General features: G+C 42.1%; 1 protein-coding gene across 1 annotated transcript in view; it reads left to right on the top strand.

Annotated features, from left to right (window-relative positions):
• Positions 1–3,861: 3,861 nt before the first annotated feature.
• Positions 3,862–27,896, top strand: part of LOC118858031 (merlin-like) — a 45,592-nt gene continuing 21,557 nt past the window's right edge. The window contains exons 1-7 of the mRNA XM_036768456.1: positions 3,862–3,951; positions 4,897–5,022; positions 5,515–5,637; positions 17,377–17,460; positions 19,767–19,835; positions 22,913–22,995; positions 26,901–26,976. Of these exons, the coding sequence (XP_036624351.1) occupies positions 3,862–3,951; positions 4,897–5,022; positions 5,515–5,637; positions 17,377–17,460; positions 19,767–19,835; positions 22,913–22,995; positions 26,901–26,976 (651 nt within the window). The remainder of the gene's footprint in view (positions 3,952–4,896; positions 5,023–5,514; positions 5,638–17,376; positions 17,461–19,766; positions 19,836–22,912; positions 22,996–26,900; positions 26,977–27,896) is intronic.

Raw genomic sequence — 27,896 nt, 5'->3', positions numbered from 1 at the left:
GGTTTTGGTGTCTGTTTCTCTTTCATTTTTTCCCCAGCCCCTAGTTTTTAGTAAGATTTGGCTAGCAAATACATGTTAAAACCATATTTCTGATGGGGATATTCATCAGATTGTCAAAATGAAGACTAGGTGGAGCCAATGACAAGATGTCTTAGTCCACATTTTTGATGAACAACTAGAATTGTAACATTTTAAAATAGTTCTATTTACTGTTTTAAAATAGAATTCCATTAATGCTGTACAGAGTGAGAACTTGTAGTTTCAGCAGGATACAGAATGATTCAGTGGGCAAGGAGGGGCTAACTGCTTCAAGCAGCTCTGTGTTCTCCTTATCTGTTTAACTCTGGGCAGCTGACATTCTGTGCCTCAGTGTCTCAATTTTGTCATCGGGGATGAAGTTGACAATAGCACAGTAATGCCCCATTAGGTAGTTTTTACAAGAATAAAATATCCAAATAGCTAAATATTACTGTCCTTTTAAACATAAAAAAAGTTATTTAAGAGAGAAATCTTTCTAAAATATGCTACATAATGCCTTTGTGAACAGAACATACTGAATGTCATTTCCTGACTTAGGATTTTGTGAGTTGTAAATAACAGTGACAATGTAGAAGGATACAGTGTGCTAGAGCAGAAAATTGTTAAGCTGGGAATCAGGCACCTGGAGTTCATATCCTGCTCTGTCACTAACTAGCTATGTGGCCTTGGGCAAGTCACAGGGCCTGGGTGCCCTCTGCTGCAAAATGAGAGCGTTGAAATCCTCCCCAGCTTTAAATGTCTTTACATCTTTAAGGCATGTGGAACAGCCAAGTGGCTTGACCATGTTTACACTGATAGGATCTGAAGTGAAATTTTTGCAAAAAACAAGTTGACTTAGCAATGGCTTGGAAAAGACCGTCATTAAGGATACTGCCCTGGTTCAAGTGTACAAAGCTCTCCCTTATCTCCATGTGGAAATGCATATGGTCTGTTGACTGGTGACTTGCTGGGGAGTGGAAATTTTATTTAAATCTGAGGGACACTGTCTCCTCTTGGGCTGGACTTTTTAATGTCCTAGGTGACCTGGAAGCCATAGCAACAACTGGAGCCTTAGTCCCATGGACCAACTAAAGGGACTACGTTTTGGCATCTCCTTATCCTCCTTTCCCCAGGAGCAGGGATGAGATTTGACCCCTGATTCCATGTCCATATTCTCTCCCTGATAACCAGAAGTTAATGTAGAGAAGTTAACTGCTTGAAGACTAATTTGTAAGTCCACAGTCCCTTGAGGTGCAGGTGCTTTCTAAGTGTTTGTTGAATTGGGGTCAGCTCGTCCTGTGTTAGTGGCCTGAGGTGACTACTTTTCTAAGCCCTTTATCTACTTTTTTCAGGTTTTCAGTTTCCTCCCCTTGATGTTGGCTGTCTCTTCCAACTCAAGTCCCAGTTCTTGGCTGTTGTAGTTCATAGACTCTTAGGTTCTTGGGTTTAGAAGTGGAAGCGACCTCAAAGTCATAGAGTCATTTTACAGAAGAGCCAAGTGAGGCCCAAGTAGATTAAGTGATTTGCTTAAGGTCACACAGACGCTAAAGTGTCAGGGACAGAATTGGAACCCTGATCCTCTTTCCATTGCTTGACTCCCCCTTCCAGATTCCTGATGTGGGAGACCAGAAAATAAGCCCCACTGGAGCTGGGTCTGAGCACTGAGCTTGGTCTATGGAAGGGCTGAGCAAATGCAGCTTTCTTTTCTCTGTTGTGAGGTGGGAGATTCTAAACGTAGGACAATGAGCACGTTTATAACGAATGCCATCAATGTGGCAGGTAGTTTTACTGAAGTGCTTTTTTTCTCTTTCTTTTTTATTTTGTTAAGAAGGAGTGACTCACTGGGGAGGTGGGCTTGGAGTGAATATACACAGAAATAGAAATGATGGAAAAATCATATCAATACATTTTAAAAAAGAATTATGTTTGAAATAGAAGTAAATCAACTCTGAATGGTAGTGATTGGGGGCTAGTCTGAATAGCTGTAGTGTGAGTGAAGTGTTTCACCTTTAGTACATGGACTTTCTGACATCTCTTTTGGCTGCTTGGAGGCCTCCTTCACCTACTTCCAGGTTACTGACAATATTCTGGACAGCCTTGGGGCCGAGTGACATGTTACTACAATGATGTTAAATTCACCATTGTTGTTCGGTGGATCAGTTGCTTCCAGCTCTTTGTGACCCTGTGGACCAACTGTCCATGGGATTTTCTTGGCAAAGATACTGGAGTGGCTCACCATTTCCTTCTCCTGTGGATCTAGTGGATCCTTTTGTCAGGCAGTCAGAGGTTGAGTGACTTGCCCAGGGTCACATAGCTAGGAAGTGTCTAAGGCTGAATTTGAACTCAGGTCTTCCTGACTCCAGGCCCAGTGCTCCTCTATCCACTGAGCCACAGGCTGCCTCTTTTTAAATTTGCCAGGTTCCTGTAAAAAGTAGCAATGTAAATTATTTAAAGTATTTGCAAAAACATGAAGTGATAAATACTGCAGATAATTAGATAATGTTATTTATAACTGAATACTTTTCAGTTCTCAAAGGACCTGTGGTGACTCTGTTGGCATTTGCCTTCTCCTTTCACTAATGCATACCATCATCCTTCTGTGCTTTAGTAGATGGCTTTCTGCCACCCTGGTGATGAAGCTCTGTAAACTTCAAGAGCCCGGTCTCAGACAGCACACACACACACACACACACACACACACACACACATACACGAAAATAAACAAAAGCAATGGAAGAACAGACTTGCTTCTGTGAAAACTCATTTTCACTTAATAACTGAGACTAATTGCTATCAGCCATTTGACAGTTAAGCTTACTTTATCACAAAAAATTCTGTCTATATCTAGTACAACTCTTAGGACATACCAAATGATTTATTTTTGAAGATCAGGTGATTCAGGCTAAGATCTTTAAGGAGGTCTGGACAGACCAAATGAAAAAAAAATGTGCCAGTGGTTATGAAGAAATTGGGAACCTAATAGAGGCGATTAATTAAGAAAGCTGCAAATTGGACCTAGAAGCTTTATCTTCTTTTTCACCGAAACATGAAAAGGCTCCATCTCTTCAGTGCTTAAAACCCCTTTCCCTTAGGGACTGAGCAGAGAAATGTGGTAAAAAAGGTGGATTGTGAAACTTCAGATGCACTGAGGCAGAACCCAAACAACAGAGGTCCGCTGTGATATGGTCAAGATTAGAGAGAAACGAAATCATCCAGTCTGAGGTCACTGGGTGATATGCCTAAAGAATGTATTAGGAAGAAGGAATAGAAAGCTAGGATTATTTGCAGAAACAAATCAGGAACTGGAAAATGTATTTTGAACTAAAGTGAGTAACATACAAATTATTACTTAAGTTAAATTTAATAATTAAATTAAAATTTCATATTTGTCAATTTTCAAATTTCATATTTGTAAATTGCAGCCACTTAGGTAATAGGACCATGGCTTTGGTTTGGCTTATAAATGAAAGTGCAGTTTTCATGTATAAAATAAGGAGATAGGAGCAGCTAGGTGGCACAGTGAGTAGAGCACTGGCCCTGGAGTCAGGAGGACCTGTGTTCAAATCCAGCCTCAGACACTTGACACACTTACTAGCTGTGTGACCTTGGGCAAGTCACTTAACCCCAATTGCCTTGCCTTCCCCCCTCAAAAAAAATAAAGAGATAAAACTCCCTTCTGAAAAGCTGTTTTGCATAAGAAGAATCATTTTCTATTTGCCTCATTTTCATTTTATGGAATATAATTTTAGAAATGATTTCTTAATCCAGAGAGTTGAGTCCTTTTTGAATCTTGTTTAATATTAGGTCAATCCATCGATTGGAAGGTCATCATTTCAAAAAAACATGTCTATCAGGGGGTTGAAGAAAAAGCAGCCAAAGACTTTCAAAGTCCAAGTGATCACAATGGATGCCGAGATGGAATTCAGCTGTGAGGTAAGAGACATGACGTATTATTGAACTTCTGGTTTTATAAATCACTCAGAGAAAAAGGAATCTTTGCTTTGGCCAGTGTGGTTTCTCTGGAACCTATTTGATAAACACTAGTAACAGAGGAAGGTGGAGGAAAGTAAGAAAATTGTGTATTTTCATTAATCAGATTAATTGATTTTTTTTTGGTCTTCTGTTTACTAAATGAATTAGCTATTAGTTATTCAGACTTGAAATCTTTCACCGCTGGAATCCTGGGTGAGTGTGTCACAGTGCCAGCCACTGTCTTTATACACAGCTATGAACCAGAAGCAGATGTGCATTAGTAGGACAAGCTCATGCCAGGCCCTCGAGTAGAAAGTCTTTTTTGGCTTCCAGGAACTCTATGATGACCAGCTGCACATGGGTTATTTTATTGGCTTAGCACTCCTTATTGACCTTTCTCAAATACTGTAGAGAGTAACAACATGAATCTTTGGTAATGATCCAGGTGTTTTTAAAGGCTTATTCGTCCTCCAAGACTGAGCTGATGATTTGTTAACACTAATGTACTAAGAATTTCTTACATCGGTGATACACAAATTTTGGTACCCTAGTTTGAGGTGCTGGTCTCTGATCAGACAGGGAACGGTAAAAACAGTATAGACCATTCTGAGAAGTGGAAAGAGTGATTTCAACACCTCTTCTACTTGGGGATGGCTCTCCTTGTTTCTGAGAGGCCATGTCCCTACACTTAGGGATTTTCTGGTTCTAGCCTCAGAGCAGTGGGCAATACTGAAGAGGAAAGGTTCAGTGAAATGCCAACAATAACGAGGAGTTTCTTGATTCAAGGCTTTGTTTGGTCAGTAGAATGCTGTCTATAAACTGAAATGGTGCAGAAACAAACAGGCAGATTGCATGAAAGAGGTTCCTATACTTCATGAAGATTGAGTCACAGTCTCATTGTTTCAGATGAAATGGAAGGGGAAAGATTTGTTTGATCTGGTGTGCCGAACTCTAGGGCTCCGGGAAACCTGGTTCTTTGGCCTGCAGTATACCATTAAGGGAGTCTGTGCCTGGTTGAAGATGGAAAAAAAGGTGAGGAAAACCCCAAACTACCAGCTCCATAATCTAGTGAGTTGTTTTGGAAAACATCACGACGGTAACACATGGTATTTAGTTTGGACATGACAGTGACTCTAGGGCAGTTGAAAGTGGTTGCTCATGACAAATACCTGTGACAATACACAAGAAGGGAAATGATGGTGAATCCTAAGTTTTTAAAATTAAATGATCAACATTAGTAAAAAATCCTTCAAAATAGTTGATGTGAGCTGCAAGGATACATGCCAAGTAATTACAAAATGGTAAATTTTTTTGTTTCCATTGAAGTATGAAACTTTGCATGCAAGGGGAGAGTATGGACAAGTTCTTTCATTGTATTGGTTTCTTGCCACTGATTTATGACATACTCTTTCCTTCCGTTTGTGGCAGCCATTGAAATAGGAATTGTTAGCATTCTGACTTTTCTCTGCAGTTGCTAATAACTTATCATTTTGCCTCTTTTTATGTTTGCCTGCTTGGAACCAGGTTTTAGAACAAGAAATTCCCAAGGAAGATCCAGTAAAATTCCATTTTTTGGCCAAGTTTTACCCAGAGAAGGTGGAAGAAGAACTTCTTCAAGAAATCACTCAACACCTTTTTTTTCTTCAGGTCAGGAGGCTGATGAAAATATTACTCTTTCTTGAAATCCTTAATTTTCTGCCTGCTTTCCCTTCTGAAATGCCTATAATAGCATCAGTTAGGTTTCCTGTGCCTGCTTGTCCGTCTGTTTTGTAAGGAGAGCTAAGTGTTACTTGAAGCCACTCTATATATGCACGCATTAATACTATTCTGCCTGAATTTCTCTTGCTTTTTAAGCACATGAATGGATAATACTATTCTCTATGTAAAGAAAGAACATCCAGTTATGATTTAGCGTTCCCTTTTCAGTCCCATTTCTTTTGCTTAGCAAATAAAAGCATGTGATTGGACCCTGTTTTACAAGGAGGACTCTGCTTTGGACAGACATTTGATACCATGGTTTGTATGAGCCACATGCATTGGACCCCATTGGGGTGGGGTCCAGAGGCTGTCCCATGATCACTTCCGCCTGCCTTAGGAAAGTTGGACTGATAGCTACCCAAGGCGGTAACCTAAGGGCTCATTGTGTTTAGAAAAGAAGAACTCTCATGTATATAGCCATATTGTATATAGCTGTATTAGAAACACGAATTTAAAGTGAGGGAATAGGATTAGATAGATGACGTCCAAGGTCCCTTCCAGCTCTGAGATTCCATGGTATCATAAAGACTGGAAACTTGATAAATTTGTTGATTCCGTGGATTTGCTGGCAAATATTAGCTGTGTGTTACACAGTAGCATTTGTCATATGTTTCTTTCATATTATTACAAATGGGTGCTCAATTTGTGGCAGCTTTCTTTACCTTGCCTTTATTTTGATGTTAATGGACTCCTTTGAGTATCTTCCTAGGATGCCAGGAGATGACAACTGGAAGGGGCCATAGATATTTGGCACAGGGATTCTTAACCTGAGGTGCACAGAACCCTAAGGGCTCCCTCAGGAGATCCATGAACTTGGATATGGAAAAATTATATCCTATTTCAATAGAACCTGTTTACTTTGTGATCCTGTGTATATACATTTAAAAACATGATTCTGAGAAAGGGATCCTAGGCTTTCCCAGGAACTGCCAAAGAGACCCTGGGCACAAAGGAAGTTAAATATCCTTGGTCTAGAGCAGAGTCTTCCTTCTGAGAAGGAAACTGTGGCCCTGAGAGAAAGGTCAGGTGTGAAGTTCTTTATGAAGATGTGCTGGCTTCACTTGGTCTTTAAACAAGAGACCAGAGGCATGGTGCAGAATGGAGGAGGGGGAATCAGGAGAAAATCTACCAGTGACATAGGACTGACTTGCTGATGTAGAAATTTTTTAGAGTTTTCATTTGGGCAAGAGGGTCCTTTAGGACTCTGGATTCTCTTCTAACCTCAGAGAAAGCAGTCTTGTCAGATGGCATTTTCTAAGATGAGCTATGTGGAAAATAATCAGCAACAAGATGTTGTAGGAGCTCACTGCAGAGAGGCTTTGTGGTGAGGGCATTGGGCCAGTGCTCTCAAATCTAGTACCAGGAGACGATCACGCTTTGACAGACTTCAGAAGATGCATGGTTTTGTAGAAAGAGAGGAGAGAGAAACCAAGCTATTCAACTGGGTGACTGTGGGAAAGTCATTTAATCTATCTGAGACTTAAATTGTCATCCTCAAAGTGGGGATGATACTACTCACACATCACTACCTGCATCACCGAGTCTCTGTGAAGAGAGCACCTCGTGAAACTTTGTGTTATATAATATTTGGGTCCCTCTGGCTATCGTTTCTGCTAGGGACTGTTGACTTCCACGGCCTTTTCTTTAATATGTATGTTAAAGGGAAACTTAGTATATACAGTTAGAATAATTGGGAAAAACAAACTGTGAAAGTCAGCATAACCTTTGGTGATCTTTGGAGCTGACATCCTTTCTCCCTTGTCTAAGTGTTTGTAGGTGGTACAGTGGTTGGTGTGCTAACCTGGAGTCAGGTAGACCTGAGTTTCAGTTCTGCCTCAGACATTCATTAGCTGGGCAAGTCACTTAAGTGCTATTTACCTCAGTTTCCACATCTATAAAATTCCAGGGTTATTGTGAAGATCAAATGAAATAATATTTATCAAAAGTGCTTAGCACAGATTCCTTCATATTTAGATCATAAGCTACCAATAAAAGAGTTTAGTTGTTTGATTTCTCATAAATAGTGGTTTGGTTTTTTTTTTTTTTGGTGGGTTTGGAAGCTCAAAGAGCATGTAAACAAATCTTTATCTTCTTTGCTGCTGGATCTGAAGAATAATTAGAGTGGAACTGCGACTTGAAAGATTTAATTTTTTCTAATTCCTCTCCAGACCAGTAGTGAACAGACTCCAAAATTCAGTTCTCTTCTATTATGTCTTGAAATCTCCTTTGCTAATATTTACATAGTACTTTAAGGTTTTGGAAGTGCTTTATACCCAAGTACTACAGGCATAATTATCCCCATTTTAGAGGTGAAGAAGCTGAAGCTCAAGAGAGGTTGTGTCTGTAGTCACGCAGCTAAAAAGTTCCATTTTTTGTTGTTCGGTCATATCCAGCTTTTCATGACCCCACTTGGGGTTTTCTTGGCAAAGATAGTGGAGTGGTTTGCCATTTCCTTCTCCAGCTCGTTTTACAGATGAGAAAACTGAGGCAAACAGGGTTAATTGATTTGCCCATGGTCACAAACTAGTAAGTGTCTGAGGCTGAATTTGTGCTCAGGTCTTCCTGACTCCAGGCCTGGCCCTCTATCCACTGTGCCACTTAACTTCCTTAAGAAAAGTTTCATGGTCAGGATTAAAATTCACGGTTTTACTGAATCCATATTCAGGGCTTGTCCCACTCTACTGTACAGTCTCTCAGCTAACATCAACGTTCACAGTCTGAAGACTTGTCTGGGTGCGCATAGCCTCCCGTTGTTGTATCACTAGTATCTGACATGTTGCTTTGCCTATAATGGGTGCTTAATAAATATTTGAAATTATTATTCCCCTATATACTGCTGGGCAGGAGTTAAATCCCTGATTTTCCCTTGGGCCTTTAACAGTGGTTTTCTAAAGGAGCCTTGAAATGATGGGAGCACCACAATTTTTTTCAAAGTTGCACAACAAAACCGACTTTTTAGCTTTTTCTTTCCTTCTGAGCCTGCCTCAACTGGCCTTAATGTTTAGAGATGTAATTACTGAAATTCTCCTCATTCCAAAGTGGGAAAGCTGGAGACCAAAACGTATTTGAACTTGCACAGGGCCCTGGTGATAAAGCATTTAAGGTCATGCCTGATTCTTAATTGCAAAACATGTACAGACAACTAGATGTTAGTAAATTTTCACTTTACCTCTCAAAAATCCTGGCAACATTTCTATAGCTTGTAGTGAGGGGGTCACACAGGAACCGGATCCATGTGACAAAGCCTGGCCTTTGTGGCTTATGTCTGCAGCACAGAAAGGTGTAGAAAGACTAATGAAGTGCCATCACAGCATTTATGTCCTAATGAACATACTCAGCAGTGGCTTTCAGTCATTTTCTGTGGTAAAATACAATGTTTGTATCATCACGAAGATTTAAAAAACTTCTTTTTGCTTTGGAAAACAAAATACTTTCCCTTTTTCCATTCTGGTAGTTCAGCAATGCCTTTACCTGTGTTTCAAATCAAACCCATATACTGGACTCATCTGAGAACACAATGCAAAGAAATGGGTCTTCCATGGCTGCATTCCGTCTGTCCCACTGTGTTTTTGGAAGGAGAGCTAAGTGTGGCCTGAAGTTTCTCACTTTTTCCAGGAGATCTGTTAAGACTGGGAGTTAATCTTTCCTACTTCTCCTTTTGCACATCTGAAGGAGACATTTGGCTAGACATCTCAGTATGGGCTGAGGCGAGAGCTAGCAAGGTTCTCAGAAACTTGCCCATAGAATGGACTAAAAAGCTGAGATACACGAGAGAGTTAAGAGTCGGGAAGAGGCAGGTGATGAATGCTCTTCTCATGGATACGGTGCCATGAGTCATCCTGCTGATTCCAGCGTCTGAATTATGTTGGTTTTCCTTTTAGTTCCTCCTCGTATTAGGAGAACACATCTGCTAGTGCCACTGAAGTAAGATCCAGGGAGATAATAGAGAAAACATAAAGGTGGGTTACATTCTCCCTGTGTTCACAGTGTTAGGCTTGAAAAGCTCTTTGCTTTTGATCATTTAGACTCCAAAATTATATTTCCTTTTCAGCCAATACTTAATCTTCAAATCCATCTAGATTTGAGGGTGGGGCAGACAGGGCAGGCAGCAATTCATTTAGGCTCAGGGCACTGAGGTGGCCAAAAATGGGTTAGTAGGGGTGGAACCTCCAATCCTTTGTCATTGTAAGATTCTCTAGAGTACTTTCTTAGGGTGAGGACAGGGAGAAACAGGCCTTAGATTGTGTGGAATGGATGGGTTAAATTTCCTCCGTCCATAAAAGTCCTAGATAAAGACAAATGTCTGAGTTGTGACCCAGTAACAACTTATCTTTCTGGAACATGGCTCTCCAGCAGACTCACCTATCCAGAACACCAGCCCCCAAAAGGAAATAAACGGAAAAGGCCTCCAAACAGCCAGAATAGATGTCACCCATTCATTAAAGCCAGTAGCTAGCATTTCTACAGAGATTTAAGATCTGTAAAACACTCTACGCATATATTACCTCATTTGATCCTCACCACAGCCCTGGTAAGTAGGGGCTATTGTAATCATTTTATAGATGTAGAAACGGAGACAGACCGGACTTGTGTTGTTGTTGTTGTTGAGTTGTTCAGTGTCTGACTTTTGTGGATCCCATGGACCACGGCATGCCAGGTCCTTCTAACCGCTACTATCTCTTGAAGTCTTTCCAAGTTCATGTTTGTTGTTTCCATGATCCTATCCATCCATCTCATCATCTTTTCCCCTTTTCCTTTCACCTTCAGTGTTTCCCAACATCAGGGTCTTTTCCAATGAATCCTGTCTTCTCATCATGTAGCAAAAGTGTTTAAGCATTACCTTCAGTATCTTCCAGTGAACGGTCTGAATTAATTTCTTTAAGTATTAGCTGAGTTGATCTCCTAGCTGCCCAAGGGACCTCTCAAAAGTCTTCTCCAGCACCACGATTCGAAAGCGTGGATTCTGGGGCACTCAGTGTTCCTTATAGTCCAACTTTCACAGCTAGTGGAAAAACCAGAGCTTTATGGACCTTTGTCAGGAAGGTGGTGTGTCTGCTTTTTAGTATGTTGTCCCAATTTGCATAGCTTTCCTTCCAAGGAGCAAGTGTTTTTTTGTTTTTTAATTTCATGGCTATAGTTGCTGTCTTCGGTGATCTTGGAGTCCAAGAATGTAAAATCTGACACGACTTCCATTTGTTCTTGCTCTATTTGCCAGGAAGCAATGGGACCAGTTGCCAAGATCTTAGTTTTTTTTTTTTTAAGTTAAGCTTCAAACCAGCTTTTACACTCTCCTCTTTCACCTATAGAAAGAGGCTTAAAATTCTTCTTCACTTTTTGCTATTAGATTGGTATCATCTCCATATCTGAGATTGTTAATATTTATCCCAGCAAACTCAATTCCAGCTTTTGATTTGTTCAGCCTGGCATTTTAAATGATGTGCTCTGCATATAAATTAAGTAAAGTGACTACACGCAGCCTTGTCATATTCCATTTCCAATCTTAACCCAATTAGTCATTCCATGTTTGCTTCTAACTGTTGCTCCTTTGGAATGTTTTTTGTTGCTGCCTCCTGAACAATATTGTGAATCTCTGTCCATCATTTATCCCTTAAATACATTCATTACTTCCACTTTATATTCTTAAAGGATGTAATTTAGGTCATACCTGTATGGTCTGATGGTATTCCCTAAGTTAAGTCTGAATTTTTCAATAAGAAACTCATGATCTGGGCCACAGTCAGCTCCAGATCGTGTTTTAGTTGATTAGATAGAGGTTCTCCATCTTTGGTTGCAAAGTCTATAATCAATCTGTTTTCTATATTGACCGTCTGGTGGTGTCCATGTGTATGTAGCATTGCCTTATGGGTCATTGAAAAACAATGTTTGCTATGACTGGCAAGTTATCCTTGAGAAGACTCTGTTAGTCTCTGCCCTGCTTCATTTTGTGCTCCAAGGTGAAACTTGCCTGTCATTCCAGTTATTTTTTCATTCCTATTTTAGTATTCCAGTTCACTTTGGTGAATGTGATATCTTTTATTTTTTTGGGTGTTATTTCTAGAAGATGTTGTAGGTCTTCACAGAACTCATCAGCTTTGGCCTCCTTAGCATCAGTTATTGGAGCATAGACTTGTATTACTGTGATGCTGAACGGTTTGCCTTGGATTTGAAGGTATCATCCTGTCATTTTTGAGATTATACTCCACTACTTTTTTTCACCCTTTTATTGACTATGACCATTTCTCCTATGGGATTCTTGACCACAGTAGTATATGTAATGATCACCTGAACTAAATTCACCTGTTCCCATCCCTTTGAGTTTAGTGACACATAAGGTGTCAATATTTAATTTTCCATTTTAATTTTCCATCTCCTGTTTGACATCCAGTTTACTTAGGTTCATAGAAGTCAACTCATCAAATCCTTGCCCAAAGCATCAATCACATTTCTCTATGTCTAACTTCTTGAAGACCTCTTGTGTCTGGTAATTCTCCACTTTTCCCAGGCAACCCATTACATTTTGAGACATAGCTAATTACTGGGAATTTTCTCCCTATGTTAGGTCCATATACCATCTGATAAATTCTACTCACTTGTGCTCATCCTGCCATGCTAGGCCAAGTAGAACAGGTCGAGTCCTTATGTATGACAAACCTTCTAATCCTGATCAGAGAAGGCAGATACATTTGAAATACAGTTTAGAAAATTTTCATCTAAAATTTGGTCAAATGATTGAAATTAGAAAAAGAAAATTTTGAAGCTTAAAGCAATGAATTCTCAACTCTCCAGAAAATTCTTCTATCCGGAATGACCTAGTCCCCAAGTTTCTGATTAGTTGAGGCCTTACTTAGATTATAGGAATTTATGATTTTGTAAAGTCATTGGTGAGGTTCATGAGTTGCTTTGTTTGGATTTATGTAAATCACTTGACCTCTGCCTGTCTATTTCCTCACCTGTGAAATGAGTTTAACAATAGCTCCTACCTGTGTCATATCATGCTGATTCATATTGAATTGCAGTCCACCAAAACCCTCAGATATTTTCAGACAAACTGATGTCTACCCATGTCTCCCCCAATCTTTTACTTGGGAGGTTGATTTTTCAAACTGATATATATATATATATATATATATATATATATCATATATATATATATATATGTAAATGTATATATTATCCCTGGTTAATTTTATCTGATTAGAGTTGGCTTAACACTCTAGGTTGCCAGCTACTTTTTGAACCCCACGTCTCTCATTCCATGTATTAGCTGTTCTTCCTAGCTCAGGGTTATCTACAAATCTGCTCAGTTTGCCTTCTATCCCTGTATCCAAGGCACTGATAAAAATGTTAAAACTGCCTGGGCCCCAGCCCAGCTCCCTGGGCCTTCTACTGGACAAACTACTTTCTTCCCAGTGGGCATGCACAACTGCTTTTTGAGTTTGGAGATTCCCCCAGTTCTGAATCCTGCTAGTAGTGCCACCACCTGCTCCACGCAGCCTGTTATTTTCAGTGGGTAGCATGAAACTTGGATGAACGTTTCCCTATAATCTAGGGAGACTATTTATCATCTTACCTTGATCTGCCAGTCTAATGGCCTTGGCAAAACAAGGGAATTACCTCAGTCTGACATAACTTCTTCTTGATGAAAACGTGCCAGGGAATATCACTTCTCACAATCTTGAATTTTTCCAGGAATCCAAGGCAAACTCATTGACCTTAGTTTTCAGGGTCCATTTTTGTCTGTATTTTGAGAATCAGGACATTTTTCCTTTTCTAAACCAATGACCACCCTCTTATTCTCTACAGTTTTTCAGAGATAACAGTCATCAGTCATGATTCAGCAGACGTGTCCATCAGCTGTTTCCATATGGGTCAATAGAATTCATCCAGGCCCAGTGACTTAGACTCCTGAAAGGCAACTGGACATTTTCTTACTCACTATTTGTCTTGGGTTTCAACTCCCTATTAACCATTTTTGTTCTTTTCAGCACAAAGATAATTTTTTGTCAGAAAAACAGCCCAAGCAAAATAAAAGTTGGACAGCTTTACCTTCACTCGGTCTGTTATCATTATGATTAGGTGAATAAAATTTTAAAAAGTTTTGGTGCTTATGGTAATGAATCCTCAGCTTTCAGAAAATTTTGCTAGTCACAGTGACTTAGTCCCCAAGGTTCTGTTTAGCCACGGAAAGGGACTGTTGTCTTGACCCAGTGTCTGGCACCTAGTAGGTGCTTAATAAATGTTTGTTGATTGATCATTCCATCTAGCCCAGTCCACGGTCCTACTCCATCAATACAGCTAAACAAAATCCTAAGTGTTTTTGTTGTCTTTAGTGTCTTTACCTGTCTTAGCTCTTTCTGATCTTTTTTTTTTTAAATTTATTTATTTATTTTTAGTTTACCACACACAGTTCTACATAATTTTGAGTTCCAGATTTAGCTCTTTCTGATCTTGAGCTCACATGTATACATGGGAAAGTAGTTACAAAGAATATGTAAATGAGAGCATAGTTTTAGGACTTTCCAGGCACATCAATATGCAAATAATTCTTCCTCTTCTCCCCACCCCCCATCCCAAAAGAATATGTTTGCATGGCATCCTGGAATCTTTCACAACCAGGAACTGCAAGTATCCTTTGTTGCTAAATCCTGCTGTGGCCTCACAGGCAGCTTTGTGGGCTAGAGAAGGGTGATTGCAGGGAGAGAAGGGAAGACCCAGGTTCTCAGAAACTCCCAGGTATTTGGTTCTCATACCTTCCTTCCCTACCTTCCCAAAGAGATTAAAGTGTTTCCACTGGGGACTTCCAAATATGAAAACCTTTCTAGGGAAGGGTGTGTTCAATAGAATATGCAACTGATTTTAAAGTGATATAATTAGGGCTTTGATCACAAAGAATTTCTATTCTCATTCCTACTAAATTCAGTTAGATAGATTGAGGACCTTCTGTGTGAGAAGCATTGTGCTAGACAGGGATAGAGAGAAACAGTCCCTCAAAGAGCTTCTCTGCTACCGTCAGTCCAGGTAGTTCCGAGGAAGGAGAGAGTACTAGCAACTGGGGGCATTCGTTCATTCATAAAGTCATTCAACATATACTTATTGAGGGCCTACTAAGTGCCAGGCAATATGCCATATATACAAGGAGATACAAAGACGAAAAATGAAAGTCTGCCCTCAAACCACTTATATTCTCGTAGGAATAGGGCTATGCTAATTAGTTTATATAATGTATAAGGGGATATATATACTAATTAGTGAATACAAACTCACATTGAAACTTGACTCTAGCATAGTGGTGTCATGTTGGTCCTCTTCAAGAACGAAGGAAAACAACCAACCAACCAACAAACTGTATCTAGATGCCAGGCATTTATGCGGATGGGGGTGGATGGAGGCTCTGATACATGGCAGAACAAGGAAAGCCCTTTTGGAAGAGGTAGACCTTACGCCTGGTGTAGGAGGAAGCTTGAAATTCTAAGAGAAAGGCATTTCAGTCATGGTGGGCAAGAAGTACATATGAGGCACAGAGATAGGATAGGATGTGGGATATGAGGAACAGGTCAAGAATGTAGAGTATGTGAGAAGAAGTGACATATCACTAGGGAATGATAAGTTGGGAGCCGGATTGTGAAGGGATTGAATGAAACAGAAAGGTTTTATCTGACCCTATTGGCAGTAGGGAGCCCCTGAAGCTTCTTGAGTAAGCAAGTGAGGAGGTGAGACTTGTGCTTTAGCAACATCAGTCTGGCTGCTGTGTGGAGGGTGATTGAGGAGGACAGAAGAGAGATTGGAGACAGGCAGATCAGATAGGGGGCTATTACAGTCATCTGGGTGAGAAGTGATGAGACCTAAGGCTAGGGTATTGTTTCTGGGAATGGAGAGAAGGATCTGGAAACAAGGATGTAGAAGGTGTAGGAATGCTGAGACTGGCCGGCTGATTGGCTGTGGGGGGCTAGAAAGAAGGACAAGTAGAGGGTGATGACCAGATTGTGAACCTGAGTGACTGCAAGCAGGGCGGTGGCCTTGACAGAAATAGGAGAGCTAAGAAGTGGGCTCAGAGAGAATGAGTTTGGTTTTTACGTGTTGAATTTGAGATGCTGTTGGAGTATCAGATGAGAGATGTCTAATAGGCATTTGGCAGTGCAGGCTCAGTCCTCTGGAGAGAGGCTAGGGATGCATATCTAAATCCAGAAGTGATCTGGACCCATGGAAGCTGAGCAGATCACCAAGAGAAAGAGTATAGAGAAAGAAGAGCGTCGTCTGCCGTTGTGGGGGATGGGGTAGAGGTGACAGCAAAGGAGCCTGAAGAGTGGCCTGACAGATAGGAACAAACCAGGAGAGACGGAAAAGCAGTGTGCCAGAAAAATCCAGTAATGCTAAGAGCATGCTGCTGGCATTTATGCGGTGCTTCGATGTTTGTAAAACAGTTTACAGACATTGCCTCCCTGGGAAGTAGTCGCTATTATTATCATTTTACGGATGAGGAAGCGGAGACAGAGGCTGTGACTTGCCCAGGATCACGCAGCTAGGAAGTGTCTGAGGCAGACTTGAATTCAGGCTTTCCCAGCTCCAAGTACAGTACTCTGTCTCCTGGATGTCAAGAAGGAGGAAAACTGAGAAAAGGCCCTCAGTTTTGGCACCGAAGAGATCCTTGGCAATTTTGGAGAAAAGTTTCAGATTATTGATGGGGTTGGATGCCAGCATGGGTAAGTGAGTGACAGCTAGTTCTAGAAATGTGGTTGGGGGTGGGGTGCAGCTAGGTGGAACAGTGAGTAGAGCACTGGCCTTGGAGTCAGGAGGACCTCGGTTCAAGTCCGACCTCAGACACTTGATACACGACGTACTAGCTGTGATCTTGGGCAAGTCACTTTACCACAATTGCCCTGCCTTCCCCCCTGCAAAGAAAAAAAAATAGAAATGTGGTTGGGAAAGGATATAGGGTTCTAGTGAGGAGGATCTTTGGCCTGGAGAAGGTTTTTTAAAGTATGAGGAAGACCTGGGCTGGGCTTGATTGTGGACAACAGAGAAAGAACCAGTGGTGTAACAAACATTCAAGTCTTGCTTCTGCTGCTAGCCAGCCCCCTCTGTGGGGAGGGGGTCACTTAATCTCTTTGAGTCTTTGGGTCCTTATCTGTCAAATGGAGATGAAGATACTGTACGGGTGGGGTGAAAACAACCTCTTAGGGTTGCCTTGGGGCTCAGAGGAGATAATCCAAAGTACTTTAGAACCTTTAAGAGATATGTAAATGTAAGTTACTATTATTAGATCACCTGCAAAATGGGAAAGATGATAACTCTTACCTTATCTGAACAACCCAAATTTTTCTGAAGCCCTGTTTAACACAGAGTTCTCTTAGAATATTTTCCTGACTTCAGAAAGACAGTGTTAACAGTAGCTTGTCCCCTTTCTCAGCTTCATTAGCCTATTGGGCTATTAGTACAGTCTCAGTTTTAATCAGTCTAAATTGCCCCAAAACTTTTAAGAACAAATGAAAAGAAAAGGAAAGAGACTTTCATGATGCTCCTGCTGGGATATGGTCTGAGTACATTTGCGTTTATTTGACCACTGGTACCTTTAGTCAGATCCTAACTTGGGACCAACTAGAATCAGGCATAATTGTTATTATGTCTTAGGTGAAGAAACAGATATTAGATGAAGAAATCTACTGTTCTCCAGAGGTCACGGTTTTGTTGGCTTCATATGCTGTCCAGGCTAAGGTGAGTGTACAGAACTTACGTCTTTATTTTTAGTTTTTTTTAGTTTACATTCAACGTCAGTAGAAAGGTTGACTGTTGCTTTTTACTGGATATAAAACACAAACACACACCACTCAATGTTTACTCTAAAGAAACAAGATAATTATGTAAATAACCTACTGGGGAGGATGAAATAGTCTTTTTTTTCAGTCATGTCTGACTTTTCATGACTCCATTTGGGGTTTACTATGCAAAGATACTAGAATGGGTTGCCATTTCCTTCTCCAGCTCATTTTATGGATGAGAAAACTGAGGCAGACAGGGTTAAGTGACTTGCCCGGGGTCACACAGCTAGTAAGTGTCTGAGGTTGGATTTGAACTCAAGAACTTGAATCTTCCCAATTCTGGCACTCTGCATTATGGCACCACCTATGGCACCACCTTCAGATATCTTCAGGGCTATCATAGAAAGAGGCCATGCTGGAATAGTTATCTCTTCCACATCAGGACTTTCCCCATCAAGTTTCCCTATATTGTGGGTGGGCATAAGAAATTACAGGGGAACTTTTGGAGAGTTTTGTGGAAGCTGCATACGACGTGTGAAGGCCAGTAAAAAAGTTTAGAAATTCAAAAATGCACAAAATATGTTATTGTATATCAACGTATCTTGTCTTTTAATACCATAATAATTCAGACTTCTCAGGTATGAAAAGAGGGTCAAAAAATTTTACGTGAATTTTCCAGATCGGGGCGGGGGTGGGGGGGGGGTGCTGCGCCCTTAACCCGTGCAGTATGGAAGGGTGGCTGTAGTGGATTGGAGAGCTAGTCTTGGAACCAGGAAGATCTGGGTTCAAGTTCCACCTCTGACACTCACTGGCTTTGTAACCCTGGGCCATTCACTTAATCTCTGTGCCTTCTAAGCAACTCTCTAAGTCTGAGTTGTGCTGAGAAAGTGCTGCCCTGCATTGGTAAAGTGAGTTTCCTCCCCCAGGAGTTTCCTACACCAGTGAAATCGCAGGTCTCTGTTCCTGCCTTGGCAGCTGGAGCTTCAGAAACCGATCAGCAGCCCCTAGACAAAATGCCTTGAGTCTGGTGGTTAGCACCTTGTTACAGTTTTATGAAGGAACATTCTATAAATAATAAGAACATGTTTACAAAGTGCTTTACAAATGTCATCTCACATGATCTTCACAGAATCCTTGGGAGGTTGGTGCTCGTATGATCCCCGTTTTACAGATGAGGAAACTGAGGCAAACAGATGAAGTGACTTGGCCAGGGTCACCCTGCTAGGACAGGTCTGAGGTCACATTTGTTCCTGACTCCAGGTCTAGGGCTCTCTTCACGGCCATCCAGCTGCTTCATTTCTAACGAGTTGTTTGACTTGAAATTCTGGGCCTCTCCACTACATTTGGCCTGCAGGAAGCTTCCCTTTGGCTTCTCACCACTTGGTCTCCGTCATCCTTAGCTTAGGCCCTCTGGGGTAGCTGTGGAGCAGAGGCTGCCTGCTGGTTGGCCAGCACCCCTTTGCCTCAGCCCTTATCCACTGCAGCCCTCCTCAGACACTGCCACCCCCGGTGCAGACCCTCGTCACCTCGAGCTTGTTTGACGTTCAAAGCCCTTCATGACTTGGCCCTCTCTCACCTTTCCAGTCTTCTTACACTTTATGCTCCCAGGTGGACCCTTCAGTCCAGGGACAATGGACAAGACCCTCCATGAGGCAGCGAAGTGGTGAATGATGGGCCTGCAGTTGGAAGCACCTGGAGAGCAAAACTTTCAGATACTTACTCGCTCTGTGATCTTGGGCAAGTCACTTAACCTCTGTTTGCCTTAGTTTTCTCCATCTCTAAAATGGGGATAACAGGGTTGTTGTGAATCTCAAATGAGATAGTGATCATAAAGTGCTTAGCACTCAGTAGGTGCTATATAAACATTAGTGAATATCATGATCTCAGATGTCTGGGCATTTTCTCTGCCCATCCCCCATGCCTGGAATGTTCTCTGTTCTTGGCTCTGTCTACTGACTTTCTTGGCTTTCTTTAAGTCTCAGTTAAAATCCTGTCTTTCATAGGCAGCCTTTCCCATCCCTGATGAGTTCCAGTGCCTTCCCTCTGTTCATTATTTCCTACTTATCCTCCATATAGCTTGTGTGTATACTTTTGATCGCATGGTGTCTCCCCCAGTTAGACTAAGCTCCTTGAAGGTAAGGACTCTCTTTTGCCTATTTTGTATCCTGTCACTTAGCACAGAACGTGCCATATAGCAGCAGGTCCTTCACAAGTGTTTGTTGATCGATCTTCAAGCTAAATGGAGTCTTGTTTATATTTCAGTATGGTGACTATGACCCTGCCTTTCACAAACCAGGCTTCTTAGCCCAAGATGAACTGTTGCCCAAAAGAGTGAGTATCTAGAAGATTTCTTGCATTTCTCACGATTTTGAATGCTTCCCACTTTGAGGTGAAGAGATGCCAGGAGGTGTTCCTAACCAGAGGAGGAGATTAATAAGAAACAGCTTTTTCCTTAATTCTGCTGATCTCTGTTGTCTCCTTCTAATTCTTCAAAGCCTCTTAAAATTCCCACTTTCTCTGTGAAGCTTTTCCCACCTACTCCAGCCAATACTGATGTCTCTTCCTTCTAACTTTTAAGAGGACTCATTTTCTGACCTCTAGGTTTCACCATCATTCAATTGTATTTAATTTTGTACTTTATTTTTAAAAATTTTTGTTTTTATTTTTACAGGGGGAGAAGGTAAGGCAGTTGGGGTTAAGAGACTTGCCCAAGGTCACACAGCTAGTAAGTGTCAAGTGTCTGAGGCTGGATTTGAACTCAGGTCCTCCTGACTCCAGGGCTGGTGCTCTATTCACAATTTTGTACTTTAGTACAGGCTTCTTAACCTGGATTCCATGTACCCTCAAGAGTCTGTGGATAGATTTCAGGGCCTGTCAGCTTGTAACGTTAAACATTTTGACAACTTCATTTCAGTAAAATCATTTTTTTTTGTAATCCCATGTATTCATTTTATGCATTTAATAAGGGGTCTGTCTATAGGTTTCACCAGACTGCCCAAAGATTCCATGACACAAAAAAATTAAGAACCTCTGCTTTAGCATATATTGTTCTATATTTGCTACTTGGTCTAGTATTTTTTATTTAATAGCATTTTATTTTTTCCAATTATATGTAAAGACAATCTTCAACATTCATTTTTTGGAAAAATTTTGAGTTCCAATTTTTTTTTCTCCCTGTCTGCCTCCCATTGCCCCTCCCCAGCATGGGCCATACATATATAATCATATTAAACATATTTCCACTTTAGTTATGTTATGAAAGAAGAATCAAAACAAAAGGGAAAAACTATAAGAAAGCTTTGATCTGCATTCAGACTCCATACTTCTTTCTCTGGAGGTGGATAGCATTTTCCATCACGAGCCTTTTGGAATTGTCTTACATCTCTGTACTGCTGAGAAGAGCCAAGTCGATCATGGTTGATCGCCGAACAATGTTGCTATTACTGTGTACAGTGTTCTCCTGGAACACTCCCTTTGGCTCCTTCTCCCCCCTCCTCCCCCTTTGGTACAGGTACAAAGATCAAAGGCCTCTCAATGTGCTCCCAATCCAGGAAGCTCCCAAAGCAGTCGCTGGAATCCTTGCTTCAGAACTGGCTTGCTATATGATGTGTAGACCCAGAGGTGTATTTGATTCTTTCTCCCAATCCCAACACATCTCTTTTTGGTTGGGCTTCATGCAGTGTCTCAGAAGCATTTCATTCTTTCCAAACTGGTTAAAGACTTATTCGTACATTGTTTATGCCTTTGATTGATTGATCAATTCATTATGAGAAGTACCTGCCTTCCTGTTTAGTTGGGGTGGGGTGGACCACAGTCCTACACCCTCCTCCCAGTTTTTTGTCATCCTCATCAGCTGGAGTGCTTTTGGCAAAGTATTCATTAGGAAGGACATCATCAAGCCACTCATGTTCAGGAGAGCCCCTGGGTTGGCATAAGGATACAAAACTATGCCATTTGAAGATCAGTCAGAGGAACTAAGGACATTTAGCCTGGAAAAGAGACTTTGTGGAGCCTCCTAGCTATCTTAGGATGTTTGAAGAGCTGTCAAGTGGAGAAGGCAGAGGCCGGGTTCTGCTGAGCCCTTTGGGGCAGATGGAAAAGTGAAGAGGGGACACTTTGGGGAAGGCGATTGAGGCTCTGTAAGATATTGCAGACACTCAGAGCCGTCTCCAAGTGGAGCAGTGAAGGCCTTGTCACTGGAGGCCTTTGTTCAGAGGCTCGATCGTGCTCTATGTGGGACGCTGGCTGAGAGGGCTCTCCTTCCTACTTTTCCTCTGAGATCTCTGCCAGCCCTAGTGTTCTGTGAGTTTGGGCTTCATGGCTTCCACCATGGATGGCGTGGGTCACAGCAGGGACTGCTCTGGGGAGTGAGATAAGCGAATGGCAGGCAAATCACAACTCTCTGTTAGGGTTTTGCTTGTGCGCGTCTGCTGATTGACATAGAGGCCAAAGGTCATCCTTTTGTTCCTTATTGATGAATGTCCTTGGCAGGTGTCTGTAAGTTCTGTAAATCACTCTCTGCCACAGACACCCAGTGCATCGATGGGCGAGTGTGGCCCAGACTTATGTATAGACTAGCTATTATTCCTATACTTGCTTTAATATATAATCCCTGGTTTTCTTCTTTGCCTTATTGTTGAATAAATGATTATTTAATCATCTACTAAAAGTGTTATTATTGTAAATGGCGGGTTTTGTGTAAATGGAAACACAAGTAGAAATTCGAGAGCTGACAGGGTGGAAGGGGGGAATATATTCTTCCGTAATAGGGTTACCTCTAGGTGTTTGAGTGGGGGTATAACTTTGTGGTGGGGGTCCTTCCCTGGAAACTCAGACGTGTTAGTGGGAGTTGGAGGTCGCAGGTTGGAGCGAGTGAGCTAACCTAGGGAGTGAGTGGGTATCCACATATCCTGTTAGGGAGGTGTGAGCTGCCATCGTGGGTGGCCACCTCTTACACGCATGTACCTCCTCTGTTACATTTAGTAAGAACCCATCAGGGAATAGGGCATTGTTTTTAACCTCTTAGGACTATTGTGAGGGAAGAGCATTTACTAAGTGCTCTGTGAGAGACAAATGTTAGCTCTTATTAATGGAACTGTCCTGTGATGAAAGTGACCCGGAGCAGATGCTATTGGGGCTGAGTAGAATAAAGATGACAATGAAGAGGGTGATAAGGATGAGAACGAAGGTGATGATGATGATGAAGAGGATGAGGAGGAAGATGGTGATGAGATTAATTATGTGGAGGAGGAAGAGGATAATGGTGAGGATGAGGATAATTAAAAGGAAGATGTGGAGGAGGTGGGGGAGGCTGAGGATGGGGAGGATGATAATAGTATTTCCACTTTAGTTAGCAATGGAAGAAGCATTTCCTTCTCAGAAGCCTCAGTTCTTCTTTTTCTTGGCAGGTCCTCAAGCAGTATCAGATGACAGTCCACATGTGGGAAGAAAAGATCACAGCCTGGTATGCAGAGCATAGGGGCATTGCCAGGTAGGGAGGTACAACACCCATTGGAAGACTGTGGGCATAATGCTGGCCTGTTTGAAGCTGCTGAAGTCAAGCACTGTGGCTTACAAGATGTAATTATCCCAGATCTTCAGTAAAATACTATCGTCAGGGTGTTGAAGGGCCCTGAGGGGCCCCCTTCTTCATGAGATAACATATATAAGGTGATTTCCATATGTAAATGCCACTTCTTGTTATTAGTAATACGTGACATGATGTATAGCAGAGAGAGGTTTGTTTGTGACTTCATTTTTGGTCCTACAACAGTCTTGTGAGGTCAGAACTATAGGCATCCATAGGATTTACCAGGAGGAACTCGTAGTGAACTGAAGCTCAGAGTCACTTGCACATCACTAAACACTAGTGTTGGGAGGGATAAGAAGAGCCCAGGTCTCTTTTCACTTTGAGTCCAGGGCTCTCAACCCCCTGCTCAGGCTTGGGACCCACTTAGCTCCTGCCAAATATCATGTTATGACACATAGTGTTTTATTGAGGATTCCTTGTGTTGAGAAGGATGATGATGGCTTCTTAGCTGGGCAGAGAAGGAGGGAGACTGAGTTCTTCTTGAGCTGTACCTTCTTCTGGAGGGTCAGAATGGTTTGAGGTGACTCATGTTTACCATGCCCTGGGGCTCACCTTCCTGCAACTGACACACCTCCTGAGTGACTCATCCCATGAGCACTGTTGTGCTCAGGAAGACTGGCAGCATCGGGCATTTAACCCCTTACACTCTCTGGTGCCATGCCTCCCACACTCCATGGCCAAAGCAAACAGGACAAGATCTCCCTGCTCACTATCTTAGGAATTAAAATAAAACATCCTAATCAGATCATAATCTGTATAACATTTTAAGTTTTACAAAGTGTATGTGAGCTCACTTGAGCCATAAGTTGGTAATTCAGGTTGTATTATCCCCATTTTAGGGATGAGAAAACTGAGAGGCAGAAGGTAAAGGCCCAGCTAGCATGTGGAAGTGGTAGCATTTTCCTGATTCTGAGTCAAGCTGTCTATCTACAATATCATGTTACCTCTCTGTTCTTGGGAAAGGCTCGGGATACCTCAGAAAGCGTATGTGTAGGGTAAATTTAAGGCACAAAGATTCCAAATCTCCACCATGAGAGAAAGCCAGGAATGGGGAGAAGGTAAGGGGTGGGTTGGGAAGTAAAAGTTTTCCCAGTGAAGCTGGCTGTGTTACTCTGATTCAGTCACACCCTCTCCTGAATAAACCTGTGTAAGGTGTGACTGGAGGAACATCTCTAGGAGAGCCAGCCCATGTCCACACACCTCCAGGAGGAGAGCTGCCCCTCCTGTGCCAGTGGGCCTGCTCTGTTTTTTACTGGTGCTAAGAGCCACATGGAAGGATTTAGTCAGAACTTGCAGAGTTTGCTGGATGTTGGAAAAGGATCTGGGAGACAATGTTGGAGTGGTTTGGGGGAGGCAGCTCTTTCTCCTGGAGGTGGGGAATGCTTCCTCCTGTCCAAGGAATGGAGAAACAAATCCATCAGAAATTATCATCAACATTCATTCTCTCTCATTCTTCTGTCCATCTGTCTGTCCATCCATCCAACTGTCCATCCATCCATCCATCTGTCCATCCGTCCCTCCATCCGTTCATTCGTCTGTCCATCCATCCACCCATCCATCCATCCGTTCATCCATCCATCCATCTGTCCATCTGTCCATCCATCCATCCATCCATCCATCTTTCAGTCCACTCATCCATCCATCCATCTGTCCATCTGTCCATCTGTCCATCCATCCATCCATCCATCTTTCCATCCATTCATCCATCCATCCATCTAGCCAGCCAGCCATCCATCCATCAATCCAGCCATCTCTCCATCTGTTCAGTCATTCATCTAGTCTTTATTGTATGCTTACTCTGTGTCCAGGATTGTACTAGAAATTGGGAGAGGTAAGAATGTAAGACATTTTCTTTGTCCGAAATGGGTCTAGTTAGGAAAACCAGACACATCTACATGAAACCATCAAATAACAAATTTGTATTAATATTATGGATATTTCTGAAATGGAACAAGATGAGGGCCTCAGGATCATGCTATCCTTGTGAATCCTCACTGGAGAAGAGGGTCTTTTTGCTACTTATGGAATTCAGCCTCCTTGGGTATTTATACAAAACAGGAATTTGTTGTGCCTTCTCTCTAGAGTCAGTGAATCAACCAGCATTTGTTGACTACTGTAGAAAAAGTATTTTGCCAGTCTCTCCTCTGGCAGAGATGTATGTGGGCGGCTGCCTGGCTGGTGCTGGGGAAAGTAGACTAGACCTGGAGTGAGGAGAGATAGGATTGGAATCCTCATCTTGGTGTTTATTAGCTATATGACCTTGAGGATAATTGGTAATTAAAATGGGGGTAACAATGCTCATGCTAACTACCCTTCCTTCCCTCCCCCCAGCCCAGATTTATAGGATTATAGATTTAGAGATGGAAGGGACAACAGAAGACACTTAGTCTCCAGTGTTCTTTTTACAGATGAGGAAACTGAGGCACCAGAAAGCTAAATGACTTGTCAGTGTTCACCGCAGCTGGTGTTTAAAGTGGGATGTGAACCCAGGTCTTCTGGACTCCAAGCCAACACTCCAAGGGGGACACTTCGTGAACCTTACGCTGATGGAGTGTTGCAGCTTTTGAGCAGAAAGGGGCCTCAGCAGCCATAGAGCCCAGCTCCCTTGTTTTACAGATGAGGAGACTGAGGCCTGCCCAGAGGCGAGGTGACTTGTCCGGGATCACACAGAAGTAAGCAGTAGCAGAGACCAGGTTTGAAGCTGTTGAGGGCTGAGGGAGACGAGGTCCAGGAACCCCAAAACTGGAGTTCCCAGACGGGGTTGTTGAGAGGGAGTGCCCCTTGAAGACCCAAGTACTGGAGAGGGTCGGGGCCGTCTGGAACAAATTCACGATTTGAAACATTCTTTGAGTCAAGGTGGCAAGGATTTATTATGCTTTACAATGGGCAAGAGTTCTTAGGGAACCTGCAACCTTCCAGGGATACAGGGAAAGTTTAAATGCAAGACTTGGGGGTGAAACATGTCAGTTAGGTGTTTTGGGGTGGGATTAGGGAGTAGTTAAGAGGTGGTCACTTCCTAAAGGAACATGCACTTTTTGTATCTACTGCACAGGTATCTTACCCAGAGCTCACTGGGAAGTAGCCCAAGGTGGGGCTACCTGGGGGTGTGGTTTTGACTGTGAAACATCACTAAGTCAACTGAAGGTCAGGGCTGGCTGGAAATATCCATGTTGCTTCCATCAAATGTCTTGTTAGACAAGATGAATGTAAGTGAGCATACATTTGACTATGTCTAGGATACATATCAGGAAGGTCAGTAAGCAGTAAATATTGTTATGTCCCAGTGCATAACCAATTAGCAATACATAGGTAGTCGGATCAATAAATTCTGAATGTGCAGCTGGCTGGAGTATCAGGAGGAGAGATAAGTGTTTAGCTAAGGAATGCTGCCCTTGAGCTGGAGAGAAACTGCTAGAGCCAATGCTTTGAAGCTAGGGAGAGATGTGATTTTAGAACTGGAGTCCAGGCACAGGCACCCAAGCAGAGGCTAAGGAGAAATGTTAGAATTAGGGTCCAGAGCACAAGCACCCCATCAAAACCAGGTTGCCTGACTCCAAGTCCAGAGCTCCTTGCCGCCCTTCAGAAATGTTACTAGATTTCCTTTGTCTGTAATTATAGCAGACAAAAGATGTAACAAGTTGTATTTATTTTTTTTAAAAACCACTCAGACTAATTAGAAACTGACTGACTTAAAATTATGATTAAACTGAGTTAGTATAAAAGGGTAGGTTTTTGAAATAAGGTGCTGGAAGTAATATCTTCCTATCTTAGATTTTTCCTGAACTTTTGTGTTTTTTTTTTTCCAGGGATGAAGCCGAGATGAACTATCTGAAAATTGCCCAAGATTTGGCGATGTATGGTGTCAATTACTTCTCCATCGAAGTAAGTAAAGTTTGCTTTTAAATGGGTCAGGCCATTATCTTCAGTCTCTAGCCATTTCATAAAAGCTGGGTTTTTTTCAGGGTTATTTTGGGATTACCAGTGAAACACGTTTGGAGCTAGTTTCCAGATTACTGTCTCTTTTTCATTTGCAGACCCTTTTCCAAGCTGGAAAATGTCAAGTACCCTGACACCATGTTAGATAACCAAGTTTTGGGCTTTGGGATCCCTGAAGGTCTCAGCCTGAATAAATCAACTGGAGTAATTTTTTATAAAAGCTATAAAGATCTGGCCTATGTTATACTTTCTGATCCTGAATCCAGGAAAAAACCATAGCTGGAGAAGAGACTGATATTCATGGAAAACTATTTAAGGGTCTTATCTGAGACTTTATGAATGGAGTAGGGCATATGACCCCAGCCACTGGTGTAACCTGAGCTAATTACTGAAAGAAAATTGTATGAACTTAAAAAGAGGCAGAACCTCCGAGTGATGCTGGGCCTTCCTTTGAAGGGATAGACTTATTCTAGTTAACATTTTCAGTCCACGTTAAAAATGTCTGTCTCTGAAAGTCCTCCTCCTTAACAGAGCGTCAAGGTGGTCTGCATTCCCAAAGCCTGTGCTGTAGGTCTTCGAGCTCTGGCAGGTTGGCCTGAGTTGGGAAGGCTCTGAGGAGTCCAGTGATTAGCCAATAATGGCTGCCATCTGAGGGCCTGCCCAATGAAATGCAGACAGACTCATTACCAGAAAGCTGCCTGCCAGGGATGTGGCTTCTTCACTAGCAGCTGCTTAGACCCGAGGGTTTTCAGGCATCACCATTAGCTGGAGCATGCTGCCAGTGAGGCCACAGAGAATCGCAAGTTTTCTTTTTGTATATGGGGAGGAAAGTTAGTGAATGGATGCTTTATTCTTCACTCCCACAT

This window comes from Trichosurus vulpecula, chromosome 7 (assembly GCF_011100635.1).
Source record: "Trichosurus vulpecula isolate mTriVul1 chromosome 7, mTriVul1.pri, whole genome shotgun sequence".
Lineage (NCBI taxonomy): Eukaryota > Metazoa > Chordata > Mammalia > Diprotodontia > Phalangeridae > Trichosurus > Trichosurus vulpecula.
The sequence above is the reverse complement of the archived record's forward strand: the minus strand, read 5'-3'. Positions and strand labels throughout refer to the sequence as shown.